Source organism: Heliangelus exortis, chromosome Z (assembly GCF_036169615.1).
Source record: "Heliangelus exortis chromosome Z, bHelExo1.hap1, whole genome shotgun sequence".
NCBI classification, from domain to species: Eukaryota; Metazoa; Chordata; class Aves; order Apodiformes; family Trochilidae; genus Heliangelus; species Heliangelus exortis.
In genome coordinates this window covers 28,383,297-28,399,664 of record NC_092454.1, presented here as the reverse complement: position 1 = coordinate 28,399,664, position 16,368 = coordinate 28,383,297, and the positions used below count along the sequence as shown (strand labels likewise).

At 36.7% G+C, this 16,368-nt stretch overlaps 1 protein-coding gene across 26 annotated transcripts in view; it reads left to right on the top strand.

Moving 5' to 3' along the window:
* PAM (peptidylglycine alpha-amidating monooxygenase) overlaps positions 1-13,750 on the top strand; it is a 457,165-nt gene extending 443,415 nt beyond the window's left edge. For 10 of the 26 annotated variants that reach the window (XM_071730044.1, XM_071730042.1, XM_071730043.1 and 7 more), the window contains 10 exons: positions 1,125-1,241; positions 1,730-1,802; positions 2,287-2,500; positions 3,142-3,342; positions 5,776-5,894; positions 6,823-6,922; positions 8,307-8,360; positions 10,822-11,031; positions 12,498-12,554; positions 12,942-13,750. In XM_071730044.1, the coding sequence (XP_071586145.1) occupies positions 1,125-1,241; positions 1,730-1,802; positions 2,287-2,500; positions 3,142-3,342; positions 5,776-5,894; positions 6,823-6,922; positions 8,307-8,360; positions 10,822-11,031; positions 12,498-12,554; positions 12,942-13,123 (1,327 nt within the window). In that variant the 3' untranslated portion in view covers positions 13,124-13,750. The remainder of the gene's footprint in view (positions 1-1,124; positions 1,242-1,729; positions 1,803-2,286; positions 2,501-3,141; positions 3,343-5,775; positions 5,895-6,822; positions 6,923-8,306; positions 8,361-10,821; positions 11,032-12,497; positions 12,555-12,941) is intronic. The other 16 variants (XM_071730062.1, XM_071730060.1, XM_071730061.1 and 13 more) reach the window with 3 other exon arrangements.
* Positions 13,751-16,368: the final 2,618 nt, after the last annotated feature.

Genomic DNA, 16,368 nt, shown 5'->3' with positions numbered 1-16,368 from the left:
TAGAGGTTTGTCATGACTACTGTACACAGAGGGATAAAAAGTTACCAGACTTGTAAGTTAATGTTTATAATTAGCTGTAAATCATTAATTGAGTATAGTATTCCTTACCAAATCATAAATATGATGAATCAATGCAGCCTGAAATCTCAGAATTTGCTTTCTGTTTTTCAGTACTTCACCAGCATAGTCTAGAAACAAATTAAACAAAAAGTATCTGCATTGTTAGGCGAAACACATTTTTCCTGTGAGTTATGAATATATACCATAAAAGCTGGATCCTCATTCAACTAAATATAGCAGGATGAATGATCTGTGCTATTTTATAAGGCAGCTTCAGTCTGTTTCAGAACACAAAAGCAGTTATACAATGACAGGCCCTGTAATACATTAGCAGCTTTTCAGTGGCTGTAGCACTCCTTCTGTGCATGATTAAAAAACCAAAACCAACAGACAAACAACACAACAAAATTCCAGCTTCTGTTAATAAGTTCCAGATACCCTGAAAATTTAGTGTAGAGTTGTAGGAACAGGAGAAATACATATCATGTTTTATATTATCTTACAGGCATACTCTGAAAAGGTTAAGAACCTAAATACCTGAATCTTAGGGTAGTTAGCTCTAACAAAACGATGACTTTTGTTTGTAAAAGGAAACAAAAAAAAAAGACACACAAATATGCACATATCTGCTTTAGACAGTGTGAAATATACTTGTTCATACTGGCAATTATGCATCTGTGATTAGCTCTATTTTTACTTTGGCTACATTGTTTGATTTCCTATTTCTGATTGGCCACAGCAAAGAAGGGAAGGGAAGGGAAAAAAGAAAAAAGGGAAAAAAAAAAAAAAAAAGGTGGGTTTTGTTTTCTTTCTTTTGAAAGAAATCCTAATTTTTACTGTGTTGATCTGGTAGTCCTTTACTGTGGAAGTCATAACCTTCATGGGAAATGCAGACACCCAACACTATAACTCACACAGTAATGTAATAAGGCTTATTTAAAGCAAAAAAAGTAACCAGTAGCCCCACACTGGAATTAAACTGAAAAACAGCTTTAAGTTCTGTGTGTATTGTTCATCAGTGGAACTTTCTAATGCTGGCTTTCTGTTGCACTATTTTTGTGTAGTTCTTTTGACAGCAATTTTGTTTATCAACAAAGAGGACTTGGACCAATTGAACAGAACACAATTCTTGTCCTGAATCCAAGCAACGCAAAACTGCTTCGTTCCCTGGGCAAAAGTCTGTGAGTTATTTTTGGTTTTACCAATTGAACTGAGATTTTTTTAATGTATGTTCCTCCAAAAAGTCTCCAAACTTGTTTTCACATTTTGTATTACATTTTGTGATTGTAGCCTCTGATTTTATATAAATTAATGAATACATAAAAACTGCAAATTCAGCAATTAATTGCAATTTTCCGTCTTTACCACCTCTGCTTTCTAACTATTCATACAATTTCATATGCCAGACAGAGTAACAGAAGTGCAGACCTCATGAGTACTGTATATTATCCTTAAAGATAACCAAATATTAGCTTGAGTTACCAGAGGTATCAGAGCTGAGGGAATTGTTGATAAAGTTCTGTTCTGCAAAGTTATATTTTAAATTAAATTCTACAGGTAGTTCATTTGTACAGCATCTGTTGATCTGTAGATAAAAAGTGAAATCTTTAGATCTACATAATTCTTCCTGAAAGGTGTTTTCAACTTGATTCTACATTTTTGTTTGCAGATTTTACTTACCACATGGTTTGAGTATAGATAAAAATGGTAACTACTGGGTCACTGATGTAGCTCTCCATCAGGTATGTTTTTGAAGCTTGGATACTAGGACCTTAAAGTTTTAGTTTTCCTAGAGATTTGACATGAATTATTTATCTAGGCCTGTTAACATAAATATTAAGTATGTGCCTACAGAAATTGAATTTTTGGCCTTCATGGATACGGTATTCAGAAATCAAGTATCTGTTCTAAAACAGTGATTTTTTTAAAAAAACAAAGTCTCATACATCTTTGCTTGTCAGTTCTCCTGTGTACTAAAACACAGAATAGAAACTAACTCATTTGCTATAACCATAGGAAATTTATATTTTATGAAAAAAAATTCCTAGAATCAACACTATTGAAAAACTGGTAATAGATGTCAGAGTAAATATGTTAAGGCCATGTTTAGTATATATATTTATTTTATTCACAGTGGTAGATATTGTTCCATAGGCAGTCATGCCTCTTATTTTTCATCTTCCGTAACTAAAACATCTTCCTTTCCCCTGTTGAATAAAAAAAAAGGTTTTCAAACTGGGACCAGATGACAAAGAACCATTACTGATCTTAGGAGTGGCTTTGCAACCAGGCAGTGACAAAAATCATTTCTGTCAACCAACTGATGTGGCTGTGGATCCAATCACTGGCAGCATTTATGTCTCGGATGGCTACTGTAACAGCCGCATCCTTCAGTTCTCTTCAAATGGATTGTACTTGATGCAGTGGGGAGAAGGTACAGGTCAGAGCTCTCGGTTCTTTACAAATGCCATTGTCATCTTGAACTTTTCATGAACCGTGAGATTGCTGATGTTACTATTACTTTTTTTATAGATTTCTGTTTACAAAATACCTTCCAGGCCTAGCTGAATTTCAGCCTTCTCATTGCATTGCAGCTTGCTCTCTTCAAATAGCCACTTGTGGTAGTTACATATCTACTGACAATAAAAATGGGAAATTGTTAGCTTGCTTTCTGTACAAGTATTGGCTGGCCTATCTTATAATGAAAATGTTATGACTGCCACAAACCCTTCATTTTTTCTTAAGTATTTGATTGAATAGTATAAGCCTTTTAACATTTTTTTGCAATTTTTTGCCATCTGTTTTAGGTTTTGTGAGAAATTACATTTATGTATCGGGTATTAAGCTATGCTAGATATTACTGGGTAGCAGCAAATTCATAAATGCAGGATTTACAAAGACAACATGGGAAATTACTACTGTTTATTTGCTGGAACACATAAAACTCCTAGAAAAAGAAAGCAAACTGACTTTATTCTGTTTTCCAGTGTTACGTTGTGTTACATGACATACTGTTTTTAAGCAAAACTAATAGTTTCAATGTGTACTTTAACACGGAACTTGGATATTTTTGTATTGCAGGAACTACTTCAGGCAGGGGAAGACCTGGACAGTTCCTTATCCCTCACAGCTTAACCCTGATCCCCGACTTCCGTCAGCTATGTGTTGCAGACAGGGAAAATGGTAGAATTCAGTGCTTCAGGCTGGAGACTGGGGAGTTCATAAAAGAGATCAAGCACAAATCATTTGGAAGAGAGTTGTTTGCAGTTTCATATGTTCCAGGTAATCATTTTCGCTGTTCTTTGTATTTCAGGTAATTGCTGTGTGCCAGTGTGTCACAGTACATGGTGTTATTTCATGAATAGTGCTATCATGTTATCTTAGGCCAGAGGTCTATTCTTTTTTAAAGCAGTAATGGCAAACTTTAGAACTGTCCTGTTTTCCTATTTCCAGGACAAGGGAAGCTTGCCTACTGTCTGCTTTTGAGAAATTACTGATTAGACTCCCTAAGTGTGGTGTTAATGAGTAGATGAGCTTGTTTACTTCCTAGTGACTGCTCAGTCAATGACTAATAGTAATGTTTTGGACTCCTGACTCTGTAGTTGATACCAAATTTAATACCAGAGTTTTCTCTCTTTCAACTGACAAGAACATAAGAAATATTGTACTGGATGACTTACTTGATACCCAGAGCCCAGTGCTCTTAAAGTCACATCCAGAGAGGCATTTTAAGGAAAATGTGTAATCCTGTCTGTTCTTCTCCTCCTCCCCATGCATCCACAAACACTTTATTTAAGGTTGTTAGGAAGTAGCTCCTGACCTTCATAATATCTTTCTTTAGACCTATTGGCCATGAGTTTTCCTAATCCTGCTTTGAACTGGCTTGTAGTGTCTGTCTCCTTGACATGCTGTAGTAACAGGCTTCCAGAAGTTCACTGCCCACTTTAATTTTCTAATTTAAAAATGTGGCATAGTTTTATTGAGTGCTTCTTGGTCCCAGTATTTTTGAAGTTCCACACTCCCCGTATCTTCTGCCTCTTAGGTTTCTCCTCTCCAAACCAAAGAACTCCAGCCACCTAGTCTTTCCTCATGAGCCATTTAATTGCTCCACCCCCTTGACTACTCTAGTTGCTTTTCTTTTCTAGCATCTTTAACTTCATTAGGATGTTCCTGAAATGCAGAGAGTAGCACAGTAGTCAGTACTCAGGATGTGGGCATGCTAAGTTTTTGCATAGTGACAGAACTATCCCCTCCATTTCTTATTCTCTTCTTTAAGATGCCCAACACTGTGCTGAAGTTTTGGCTGTCTCTGTAAACAAATGAAACACAGATTTCAGAGAGTTTTCAGTGAAGGCTCAGAGATGTCTCTCCAAAGTTGTAGCAGCCACTTCCAAGTTAAACATCATACAGGCATGATCTGGATTATTTTTTTTCACAGAAACATCACTCTACATTCGTCTTTGCTGCAGCTCTCCTGCCATCTGTTTGACAGCTCACTTAGTTTCCAGACTTTCTGTATGCCATCAAGCTTGGTTTTGAATACTTTGCAAAAATCAATACCTTTCTCAGACTGGGATATGTCACTGTTCACCCCATTCTTCAGGTCATTGATGAAGGCTATTGAGTGAAAGATGTTCTGGTTCTTACCCCTGCAGGATGGCCCTTTCAGGCTCACTGTTGTGAAACTTTTAAGCTCTGCCCTTAAGATCTGCTCTTTGCTTCCTTTTTGTTAATGGATCTTTCTTTGCAGCCTGTGACAACTCAAATTCCTCAATGCTTTCTGAAAATTCTTTCAAAGGCTTTGTGAAAATCCAAGTATATCTGCAAAATCTCCTTTACCTGATGTGCTTTTCCTCCCCTATTCAGAGGTGAGGCACAACTTCCCCTTAGAGAAGCCATACCAGCTTGTTTCCAACAGGCCATACTTAACCCATGTCCTTTTATTCATTATAGACTCTACTGTCTTACTGGAGATGGAAGTGAGAATTGTTGACCTATAGTTCCCAAACACCATGTTGAGCCCTTCTTGTAGATGGGCATTATTTTAGAAGTTTACTAGTCTCCTGGGGGAGTGGCTGTTAGCAGTGGTAGTTTACTTTTTAATTCCACACTTGAGTTTCTTCTGAACTTCAGTGAATGCCAGCCAAAATTGATGAATTATTAACCTCCATCTTGTTTTACCACCTTTTGTGTATCACCTTCCAGTAAGCTGGCTCCTCTGACCTCTTTACTATGAAAAAAAATTGAATGTCAGAATCTCCCCAGAGGACTCAACAGAAAAAACTTGACAGAATCTGAGCTTTTCTGCCACAGGCTTTTCAACTCCTCAAGCCCCCCTTTCACACCTTTTTCCTCTTGTGATCACACAGATTACCTAGCTGACTTTCTCCTTTTGATGCTGTTAAAGAACTTTCAGATCAAGCATCATATTAAGCATCCTTAACAAAGCATTATTCAGATTATTTTTTAACCCTTTCACATTATTTCTATCTTTAATCTGTAAAATACTGTCTTGCTTTTTCCTCTTATTGGCACTATCTTAAATGTCAGACTTTTACCTGTCTTACTTAACTTCCCTCTTATGAGTTAGTTTCCTGTTGAGTTACCTTTCTGTTTGTCTCTCAGACAGACATTTTTCATCAATAACTATTGCAGTTAATCTTCGCTGCAGTTTGCTATGTGGGGCTTCTTAAAGCAAATATGATGTTGTTGCAGGTGGTTTCCTCTTTGCAGTTAATGGAATGCCTTATCCTGGAGAGGTGGAACCAGTGCAAGGATTTGTGATGAACTTCTCCACTGGAGAAATAATTGATTCTTTCATTCCACTTAGAAAGGTAGAGTATCACACAGAGTGCCTGGTGCATGTGTAAGAATGTTAGTAACATTCTCCACATCTCCATCTTTTATAAGACTGATAGAGAATTCACAGTTTATAGTGTATTCCAGAGGAATTGTTTATAATATTACCTTAATATAGACAGTAGAATTTTGGGTACCGTTTTTATGTGTGGTACAGATTCATAAATTATACTACCCTCACCATGATTCGTACAGATAATACATTCATTCAGGTTATGTCTATTTTATTGCTGCCAGACAGTCCCTAGAAGCTAGTTTGAAGAATAAACAACTTGAATATTTTAGTGTGTAGATGCTAGAAGTATGTCAAAAGGTAGACTGTGTTCCTAACCAGAAAGAAAATTTGTGTATGGTTATATGGGTTCTTTGCAGGATGTTAGTTTGAAAGTTAAATAATATTCATACAGTATTGTACATATGTTAATTCTGTTTATTTCTTTAGAAGCAGTTTCCGTATGTTGTCTTAGAGTAAGGATTAAGCGTTACAATTCCCCTATCTGGGTAACACATATACTGTTATCTGCAGTCCAGTTTTAAGTTATACTAGAGAGATAGTTTGTGAGCATAGCAAAAGCTGTGTTGCATACAAACTCTGGCAAAAACTAAACACATGGGCTTGAACCCAAGACTCATGGTTTTTTAAATTATATATTTCACAGAATAAAAATGAATGCAAGAATATAAATGTTACAATTGTTTAGTGTGAATATGTCTTATAATCTCTCTGTTGCACGAAGAAGGCAATAGAAATTAAATTCCTCTTGCTCACGTTAGGCCTTCACACCAGTACCTGCTGCATGTTCCAGTCTAAGGAATGAATATTTCCTTTCTCAAGTTCAGGGTTAAGGAAACGTTGTGAATTTGTAGACACCTAAGAGTAATCTATCTTGCTTAACTTCACAGAACTTTCAGATGCCACATGATGTTGTTGCTTCAGAAGATAAAACAGTATTTATTGGAGATGTTCATGCCAGAGCTGTGTGGAAGTTCGGATCCACAGAAAGTATGTTCTTTTTGTTCTTAACGTCACAACATTTTTATCTTCAGATCACTGCCTATTTTCGTGGTACCACTGTCAAAGATTGTGGTGGCTTAATGACAATTATTTAAGTAGACTGCAAGGTCTGCCTGTAGAAGACATATACTACTGTTCAGTTTCATTAGAAGACTATTCCTAAGCATGGCTGCATGGTTTGTCAAAGGAGACTCCTGAGTGCATGAGTTTGTCACAGGCAGAATCAAAATGCATTTGTGTCACGATAGATCTATCTCTTGTCGTATCGTTATCTCCCTAAACAGAAGGATGACTCTTCAGCATTTTAATAATTTTAATGTATCCTTCGCAGAGAAGTCATCTGTTTCCTTTGATGTTATCATACAGAAAACTCCCAGGGGCTAAATTAAAAGCACGAGTAAACTTAAAATCTATATTCATTTCATAGGAAGTATTCATCATTAGAAAATAAATCTGGTATAATTTGAAGCCCTATTTCCATGAAATGGAAGCTTCCCAATTTTAATCTAGTAACCCCCATGACAAGCAGCCTGACTTCAAGGAGAGGGATCTGATTAGTCAGACATCAGTGTAGTAGGATTATTTACAGGAGTAAAAATATAATCCACTGTTGCATTATATTTGTGTCCTGGTTTGGGCATGTTAAACTGTGACAATTGGATAAAAAAAATCTATGAGAGATGAAGCCTCAGGCTTCATGTTGTTAGTCAACCAGTCTGCTGTTACAAATGAACTTCTACCTAAGTCAGTTTTTTTCCATATTTGTCTGCTTATAATTCATGAATTTTCTTTTGAGGCATCTGGTATCAGCTTCTGTTAATAAGGAGAGACTGGCCCAGATACACTGTAATTTTGACTGGGAGTGGCTTTTTCTGTATATAGTAACATGAATAAGAATATGCCTGTGTTTCTATTCAAAGAATCATGAGAACACAAAAATAATGGAATTATTCATTACTTACAGGTTAGATGAAGAAAGTCCTTGCATATAATTTTCTTTATAACTACTGCTGCATTATTAAAATGCAGTGCCTAAGTAGCCCTGATTCAGTCAGTCTTTAATCCATCATGACTTTGATTATAATTTGCAATTTTATTTTTGTAGAATCCCTGAACCTTCATATGTGCCCATAAAAACTCTGTGGCGTAAGAGCTAATTATAGCAAATATCTTTCATGAGTCAAGCTCTTCTTTTTTCTATGGCCTTGTGAGCTAGTGAGTGGTTTATGTTGACTCTCCTTGGTGAATTTCAGATGCTGGTGGGACCGTTTAGTGTAGAATTGTACTGAACATCTGAAAAAGCTAGCAGGAAAATGTCACTAAGTGTCTTGCTGAAATGTCAGTTATCCTGAAGAATAATTTTGTTTTACAGAATTGGAACATCGGTCAGTTAAAAAAGCTGGTATTGAGGTACAGGAAACAAAAGGTTAGTCTGATTTGTAATGGAAATGAAGGAACCAGTATTTTCACATAGATTAGGACTGCTTCTGCCAAGTTGGAGGGAAAAATGTTTAGTACTGTCACTATTGTTTTATTTTTCATCATTGTTCCATCAGTGACTATAAATAAGATGAGCAGGCATAGCAAGCACTAGAAAGCAGATTGTAACAGTGTTACCTTATAGATGCTATTCTGCATCTAATCTAAACATTTCAAGTGATGACATTTAACTAACTAAAAAATTTAACTAGTGGATTCATTCCATAGCACCATCTGGTATGGTCCAGATTGGTATCTGTGTCAGCTTCCTTAGATGCATAAATTGCTCTGAAATACAACTCTGATAGCTACTCCCCAGCACCCCTCCCTGCTCCACAACCCTCAACCACCAAAAAATGGTTATTTGAAATGGCAGTTTGCTTATCTTTCTGTATAGTTTTTCAGTATATAGCCTCACAAGCATATAGTCTCACAAGTGCAGAGTAGAGGGAGGTGGAGAAGCAGCTCCCTTGATCTGCTGGACACACTCTTCTTAGTGCACCCCGGGCCTTCTTGGCTACAAGGGCACATTGCTGCTCCATGGATAACTTTTTGTCCACCAGGACTCCAAGTTCCTTCTCCATGGGGCTGCTCTCTAGCAGATTGCCTCCTAACCTGTACTGGTGTGTTTTGTTATTCCTTCCCAGGTGCAGGACTCTGCACTTGTTCTTGTTCATCCTCATCAGGTTCCCCTTGGCCTGGCTCTCCAGTCTGTCCAAATCCTGCTGAGTGGTCACACAACCTTCAGGAGAATGAGCCAGTCCTCCCAGTTTAGTTTTGTGTCATCAGCAAACTTGCTGAGAAGACACTGTCCCATGATCAAGGTCATTGATAAAGAAGTTAAACAGGAGTGGACCCAGCACTGAACCCTTGGGCACTCCATTAGTTCAGGTTTTCAGCTGGACTCTGCACCACTGATCACCACTCTTTGGGCTCTATTGTGTAGCCAGTTTTTTGTTGGTTGAAATTGGAGATTGCATGGTTTGCTTTAATCATCTATATGCAGAGAAAAATATCAAAAGATTCCAGTTGCCAATTGCAAGAATATACAATAAAGGATACTGACATTATAAAACAATAAAATCCTTACTATCAAAACCATCATCCTTCTATTTTATTATTGTGGCAACATCAGTCCTCCTGAAGCACTCAGAAAGGGAGTATTGACATTGCAGCATCCACAGTAAAGGAAATCTAGGTATATATTAATGTACTTTAGCTTTCTTAACCGTACTAGCTGACAGTTGTAATGTTACAGAGAGAAGTAATATCACCAGCATAAGAGACATTTTTTAAGTAGCAATCTCTAAAATTACTTAGTGTACATAGACTGAAATTCTCACATTTCAACTCCACTCGAAGGAGACAGATACTCCAGAGTTTGTGTCATACTGTGCTTAATTATTTGAGAGAAGTGGCCTGCACTTTCACAGCCTTCTTCTAACAGGCTGTTACTGTTTCTTGCATTGCTTTGAAGTGCAGGAAAACACTTGGAGAATCATCTTGTCCAGAGGTGGGCAAGATGGTGGAGAAAGATTACTTGTGGCTGTAACTACTACTTGAACAGACATCATGTTGTTGTATCATTGTTATCATTGTATTAGTGATAACAATCATATAATTGTATTAATGTTAAGTGTAAACTGAAGCATTTATTATTCTTGCAGAATAGAACATCATTTCAAGTCTGATACACAATCAAAATAATTGATTGAGTGTTCCTCTGATGCAGCTGCTTCCTAAGATATGCAGCTAAATCAGATTTAAAATATAAAACTAGGCAGTTGTACTATTTAAAAGCTAGCACGTAGCATGTGATCTTCCATACACACATAAAATGGCATAGAGTATTTTACCAAAATTATTTTTCTCCCTAAAGGTGAAGAGGTAAGAAATTAGTTAGGAATGATTGAATGCAGTTTTCTAAAGCTACCCAGATTTAGAGCCAGAAAAAGCCAAAGTTCTTTCATGGAATATAGCAGATCTGAAAATTTATCCCTTTGTTACAAGTTTATTACAGAGAAATTTTAAATGCCTTCCTTTTTGTTTATGATAAAATTCTTTATTTCTTGTGGAATTGTTATTATCAAAAAGAGATATGTACTTGGTATTACAAGGATTTTCCTGTATTTGAAATTATAGATACTGCTAAACACAAAATTCTCCCTGACACCTCTCCTTTCCCTCTTTGAGAAAAGGGGAGGGCACCTTTGCTTGTGAGCAATACTATTTAGACTCATTATGTTTGGGAGAACATCAGCAAGAGTTAAAAATGTCTTCATAACTGTTTGTCTTCTGTTCCCTTGTTACAAAATTTTAGGTATTCTACCTTGTTCTTTTCTTTAACATCTTGTTCAGTGTTGCTTGATGCAGATAGTTTACATATTAAAATTCTTTTCTTTTTAAAGAATCAGAACCAACTGTAGAAGCCAGAAGCCAATTGGAAAGCAAGCCAGAATCAACAGACCCTCTAAAGAAGCAGGAAAAACAACATTTAGTCCATCAGAACAGCACTGGAGTTTCTTTTCTTCTAGTTACAGCTCTTCTAATTATCCCTGTTATTGTTTTGATGGCAATTTTAATGTATATTCAGTGGAGGAAGACAACTGTCTCTGGAGGTAACCGTGAATAACTCTGAAGCCTTTTATTATTTAATTTAAAAACATCACTGAACACACATTGACAAGTACGAAGAGGTAGACTTATTCTACCCTTCTGAATGGATACTGTGGTGGTGCATGCAAACTAAGACATGAACTGCACCCCCTATGCCTTTAATATTACTCCTCAAGCCACCATCTTTTCAGAAGATGTATCTAAAAACTTACAACTGGTGTCAAACTATAAATAGGTTATCTCAGAAATTACTAGAATTTATTCATATCATGGTCTAGAATACGTAAATTTTAATGCTCTGCTGAGAAGAAAGGACTCCACAGGTATCATAAAGGTATAAGCAAATCCAAACAGATAACATTTACATGACATTATATATTATTGTTCTTTACCATCTTGTGCCTTTTGTGAGTCAGCCATATTTCCATAATGCACTGTCATCTGCTGTTGTGAGAGCTTTAACTGATGCTTACAATACTATATGTTAATTCATCCTTAATTCACATGAAGGTAAAAAACTGGTAAACTACAGTGGTTTGATCACTACACTTGTTGTGTATGGTATAAATATTTTTATTAAGATATTCTGATCAAGAAAAGAAAATGTACATAGAATAAAAGTTCTGCCACTGGCTTGGACATACTGTCACAGAGTAGGTAATTCAGCAGTCTAATGCTGCTGTGCAACTGAATCGGATATATTGTATCTGAAGATTTCAGTGTGCCAGTTCCTGACTGTGTTCAAAGGTGTTCAGTGTGCTCAATGTGCTCACACTCGAGATGACTGCAGTACTGCTGTTAATGAATATGATCTGCAGTACGATGTTTGTAACCCAATGGGATTGAAGCAGTGCTTGTGTTTACTGTGTCAGAGAGCATGATACAGTTGCATTCATTGGATTTATGGAATCTGTGTAGCATATAGGAAAAGACAGTTTGGTGCTGGCATTTAGTTTTTCTTCAGATGAAGGATGGAAAGAATTACCAGGGAGAAGGATCTTATTTGTGAGGAGGAGGAGAAAGTTCCTAAGGTTCCTGAAGAAAATTCACAGTTTGATATACTCGAGAAAGGCATTCTCTGAAGGGAAACTTGACATTTCAAATATCAAGCTGCATTTTGCAGTGTTCTGGAATGTAGGTGTGCACGATATAAATGACAAGGTTCTTGTACTTCCTGAAAATTCTTAACAGTAATGTAAGTGAACAGTTGAGGGAACTAAATTCTTAGAAATAACTTACATGTGAATCTTTGTAATGGATGAATTGGCCACATCTGTGGTATAATAATTTTCTTAGGAATTATAATTTCACCTTAATTAAAAAGCTGAAAAGTGACAGTTTTGTATCTTAGAGCTGCTGGTTCACTTTTTTGAATGCCTGTGCTTTGTATCAGGAAATACATGTGAGTAGTTAATTATAGAATATGATTTTTTTTTTGCTTATTTTTGAAATCTACCTTATTTTTCAGCTGATGGGGAACATAAACTTGATTCAAGTTCACGCAGAATTTTAGGCAGACTTAGAGGTAAGTCTAAGTGATTGAAGATCATTTAAGAAAGCAATAACCGGATGTTTTTTTCCTGTAGTCACTCCTGTTTTAATGATTTGGTGCAAGTTTTTCAGAGGAAGGATCAGGGCAAGACTCTGGTGTTCAAGACTTAAGACCAAAATGGTGGGAACACAAATAGCCCTAATGAAAGAATGTACACTGAAAAAATAGCTTGAAACTTCTACTTCAAAAATGAATTTCCTTCATTTTTCATAATCTCTATGCATAGCTTTTGTGTGCTGATCTTTAAAGATAGTTTCTGGAAGAACACTTAAAATAATCTCCACTGTATAGTTGAATGAATAAATAGATTTTTATCCCCCTCATACAGTAAACCTTATGACAAGCTTTTCTTTTCCTTAGGGAAAGCCAGTAGTGGGCTTAACCTTGGGAACTTCTTCGCAAGTCACAAAGGCTACAGCCGAAAAGGGTTTGACCGGCTGAGCACTGAAGGAAGTGATCAAGAAAAAGATGAAGATGATGGCTCAGATTCAGAGGAAGAGTGTTCAGCACCTCCACTCCCACCAGCACCTTCGTCATCCTGAAACCAGACTTTGAGTTCTCCATTATGTGAATCAACCCAAAATGTCAAATTCCTTTTCTCTTAAGCACGTTGAAATTTTGTGTGACCTATAATTGTGACCTATACTAGTCTGTGTGGGGCTCTACACTGGTTGCTTTAATTTTGTTTGGGTTTAGTTCTGTTTTTTAAGTGGAGGAGTGTATGGAAGTTCCATATCAGTGCCATTGTTTTTATGAGAGCATCTTAAGGAAGGCAAAGAGTCTCTAATTGCAGCATTGATTTAAAGCAGTAGTACTTTCTTATCTCAATCTGGGGATCTTGTAAATAAGTCTTACTATCTGCTTCATCAAAATATTTTTCCCATAACTATTGAGTTGCCAGTTTCTGTTTGTGCCTTTCCTCAATGTCCTTAACCTGTTGCAGTACAGAGAAAATACAGTGCCGCGAGAAAATGAAGCTGCTAAATCTTATATTTTTTTAAAATCACTAACATGATATTGCATTGAAGGAATGAAAAAAGTATTTAATTTTTTTTTCTTCTTCCCAACTTGATGTGTTTCTGGGATGTCTTATTTTTAGATTGTATCACTGCTAGAACACTATTTTCAGAAGCTGAATGTAATTTGTGTAATAAAGTATTTGCAGAGCATTGGCTGCTGGAGTGTACTTCTACATATTTTCAAATTTTTTGTATACAATCTTTGTAAAGTCACATGGGCTACTTAATGCAGTAAAAAGTTCAATTTCTTCTGCCAACAGAGCAGATGTGCTATTTTGTATGGAAGGTGAAAGTATTATACTATGTCACAAGGTGTTTTCTTTTAAAGATTAATAACATTTAAAACATTTAAAGAGGAAATCTAGTAGTAAAATAAAAGTTCAGGGTATTTGCTTTCATAAAACGTGGTCACAGTTTGGAGGGAACCTGTGTCTCAAATTAAACACGCAGATTAGTCAGGGTAGGCATCTAGTATTACCTGATCTGTAGCACTGACGTTTTTGTTTCTCCACATTTCTTTTTTCATTCATAAAACAAGAGCCCTCAGTCTCATGTAGTTCTCACTCACTGATCAGACTATCAAAAGACCAGCTAGATAATTATCCTGGCTTTATGAGTCATCAGAAGTGTGAATCATAGTGTGACATCATAATGACTTATCAGGATAGCTTGACGATCAGAGAACATGAGTAATCTTCTTTACAAAGTTTATTTATGAGTGGAGTATACACAGGACAAAGGACAATAATTTTAAACTGAAAGAGGGTAAATTTAGATTGAAAGGAAGAAAGTCATTATTGTGAGGGTGGCAAGTCTCTGGAACAGGCTGTTCAGAGAAATTATGGGTGCCACTTCATTGGCAGTGTTCAAGGTCAGGTTGAATGGGGCTTTGAGCAACGTGATCTAGGAGGTGTCCCTGCCCATGGAAGGGGGTGTTGGACTAGATGATCTTTAAGGTTCCAACCCAAAGAGTTCTGTGATTCTTCAATAACTGTGTTAGCTGGAAACCAACTATTTTCCAGCAGCAAGCAAACTTCAGCACCTCAGGCTGCACACTAATTTCATACAGGTACAGTGGCAGATGCTATGTGCTAATATTTCTATTTATATATTTAATGTTGAATTTCAGTCTCAGCTTGTGGATTTGGAGCGTATGTGTTTAGTTTCAGCAACTGTCCTGGTTAATGTGCTTTTTAATGAACGACATGGAATTGCACATTTTAGGACTCCAAGACATAACACGTAACTGCCACGAATTGCCCATTTATTTTGTCTTAAGCCTTTCTAAAAATGAAAGAATTATAGCAATTTTAGGGCCTAACTATTTTCATTAAAATTAGGCTCATGAAGTACCTAAGCACCTCTCCCTGTGGCAGTACTATATTGAGCATGTGCCTGACTTGAATAGTCTGACATACCCAAAGACCTTCAGAGTGATGGAAAGAGGGCTTCTTACCCATTGTAAGTAGTGTCAGTTCCTCTTCAGTAGCTGGCTGTGAAGCAGCTGTAAGTGAGGGCAGACAGGGGAAACCAAGCTGCCATAGGGAAGATGAACTTAACTGTCACCCGAATCACCTGAAGGTGTCCCAGTGAAATGAAATATTGCTATTCCAGTTAAGCCCCATCCTCACTACAAGTATCTTTAGGTGTAAAACGATTCTTTGGAAAGCATCTTGATTAAGCAGAGTTTTCTAATTAAACAGTGTGCTGTGGTAGTCAGTGAGGATTTACAGATAATGAGTAAATTGCAACATATTCTTGCTTGCCCAAGCTATGCTTATTTATGTTTTATCAGAACTTTTAGGTCAGTAATGTGTGACATTCTACAGAAGCTCAGGATTCAGTGTGGTGATGGGTAGAGAAAGGGCTGTTGATGTCTAGCTTGTCATTCAAACACACCTGGGAACTTGCTTGAAAGACTACATATGTATTAGCAACACAGGTTGTGGAGAGCACGTCACTGCTGAGCAATTCGAAAGCAACTTTATTATTTAACTGCAAATTAGGACATACTGTTAATTTTGAAAAAAATGTTGTAAGGCACAGTTTGTGTGGATCACTGATCACAGAAATCAAAACAACAACTCCCCCCCCTAAAAAAGGCTAGCCCCTCCTCCCCCCCAAACAGAACTAAATATCCAAGTCAATGAAAATTTAAATTAGAATTTAAATTAAATTTAAAGTAGGCCACTATATTTGATTTGTAAAAGATATGCTAGCAAATCCTTTAGCACCCTGTTTTGCCCTTACTTGCTTTTCAAATCCTATGTATGAAAATTAGCAAAATTTACACTGTAACTACTCTTCCACCTACTCTCCAATACCTGTAAAATAATTAAATTCATCTATGTAGCTAAACATCACTGACAGAAGAAAAGAGGGTAGTTAACAGTGTAGAGGAGGATTTTGAATCTCCAGTGGCAGCTAATTACCCAAACAATACCAGTGACTTTGCTGTTTCCAGGCATGGCAGCTGGAAAACCTAATGAAGCATCCAGCTGGCTTTGTTACACAGATTTGGAGGGGTAAAAGGAACAGTTGCATGGGAGTCAACTTGGAAGCTACACTAGAATTTTCTAAATATTACAGATCATGACAGCTCATCTGCTGAATTGGTCCTTCCTGCAGCTCCTTTCTGCTATTTTTCTTGTTAAATTTTACTTGCATATGAAGCATAACACACATAGATGATATAAAGGCAATTTTTTTCCTAGGGGACTGTCCAAAAATACCATTTTAAAGATGCAGTGGGGCAATTTGTTCCCAAG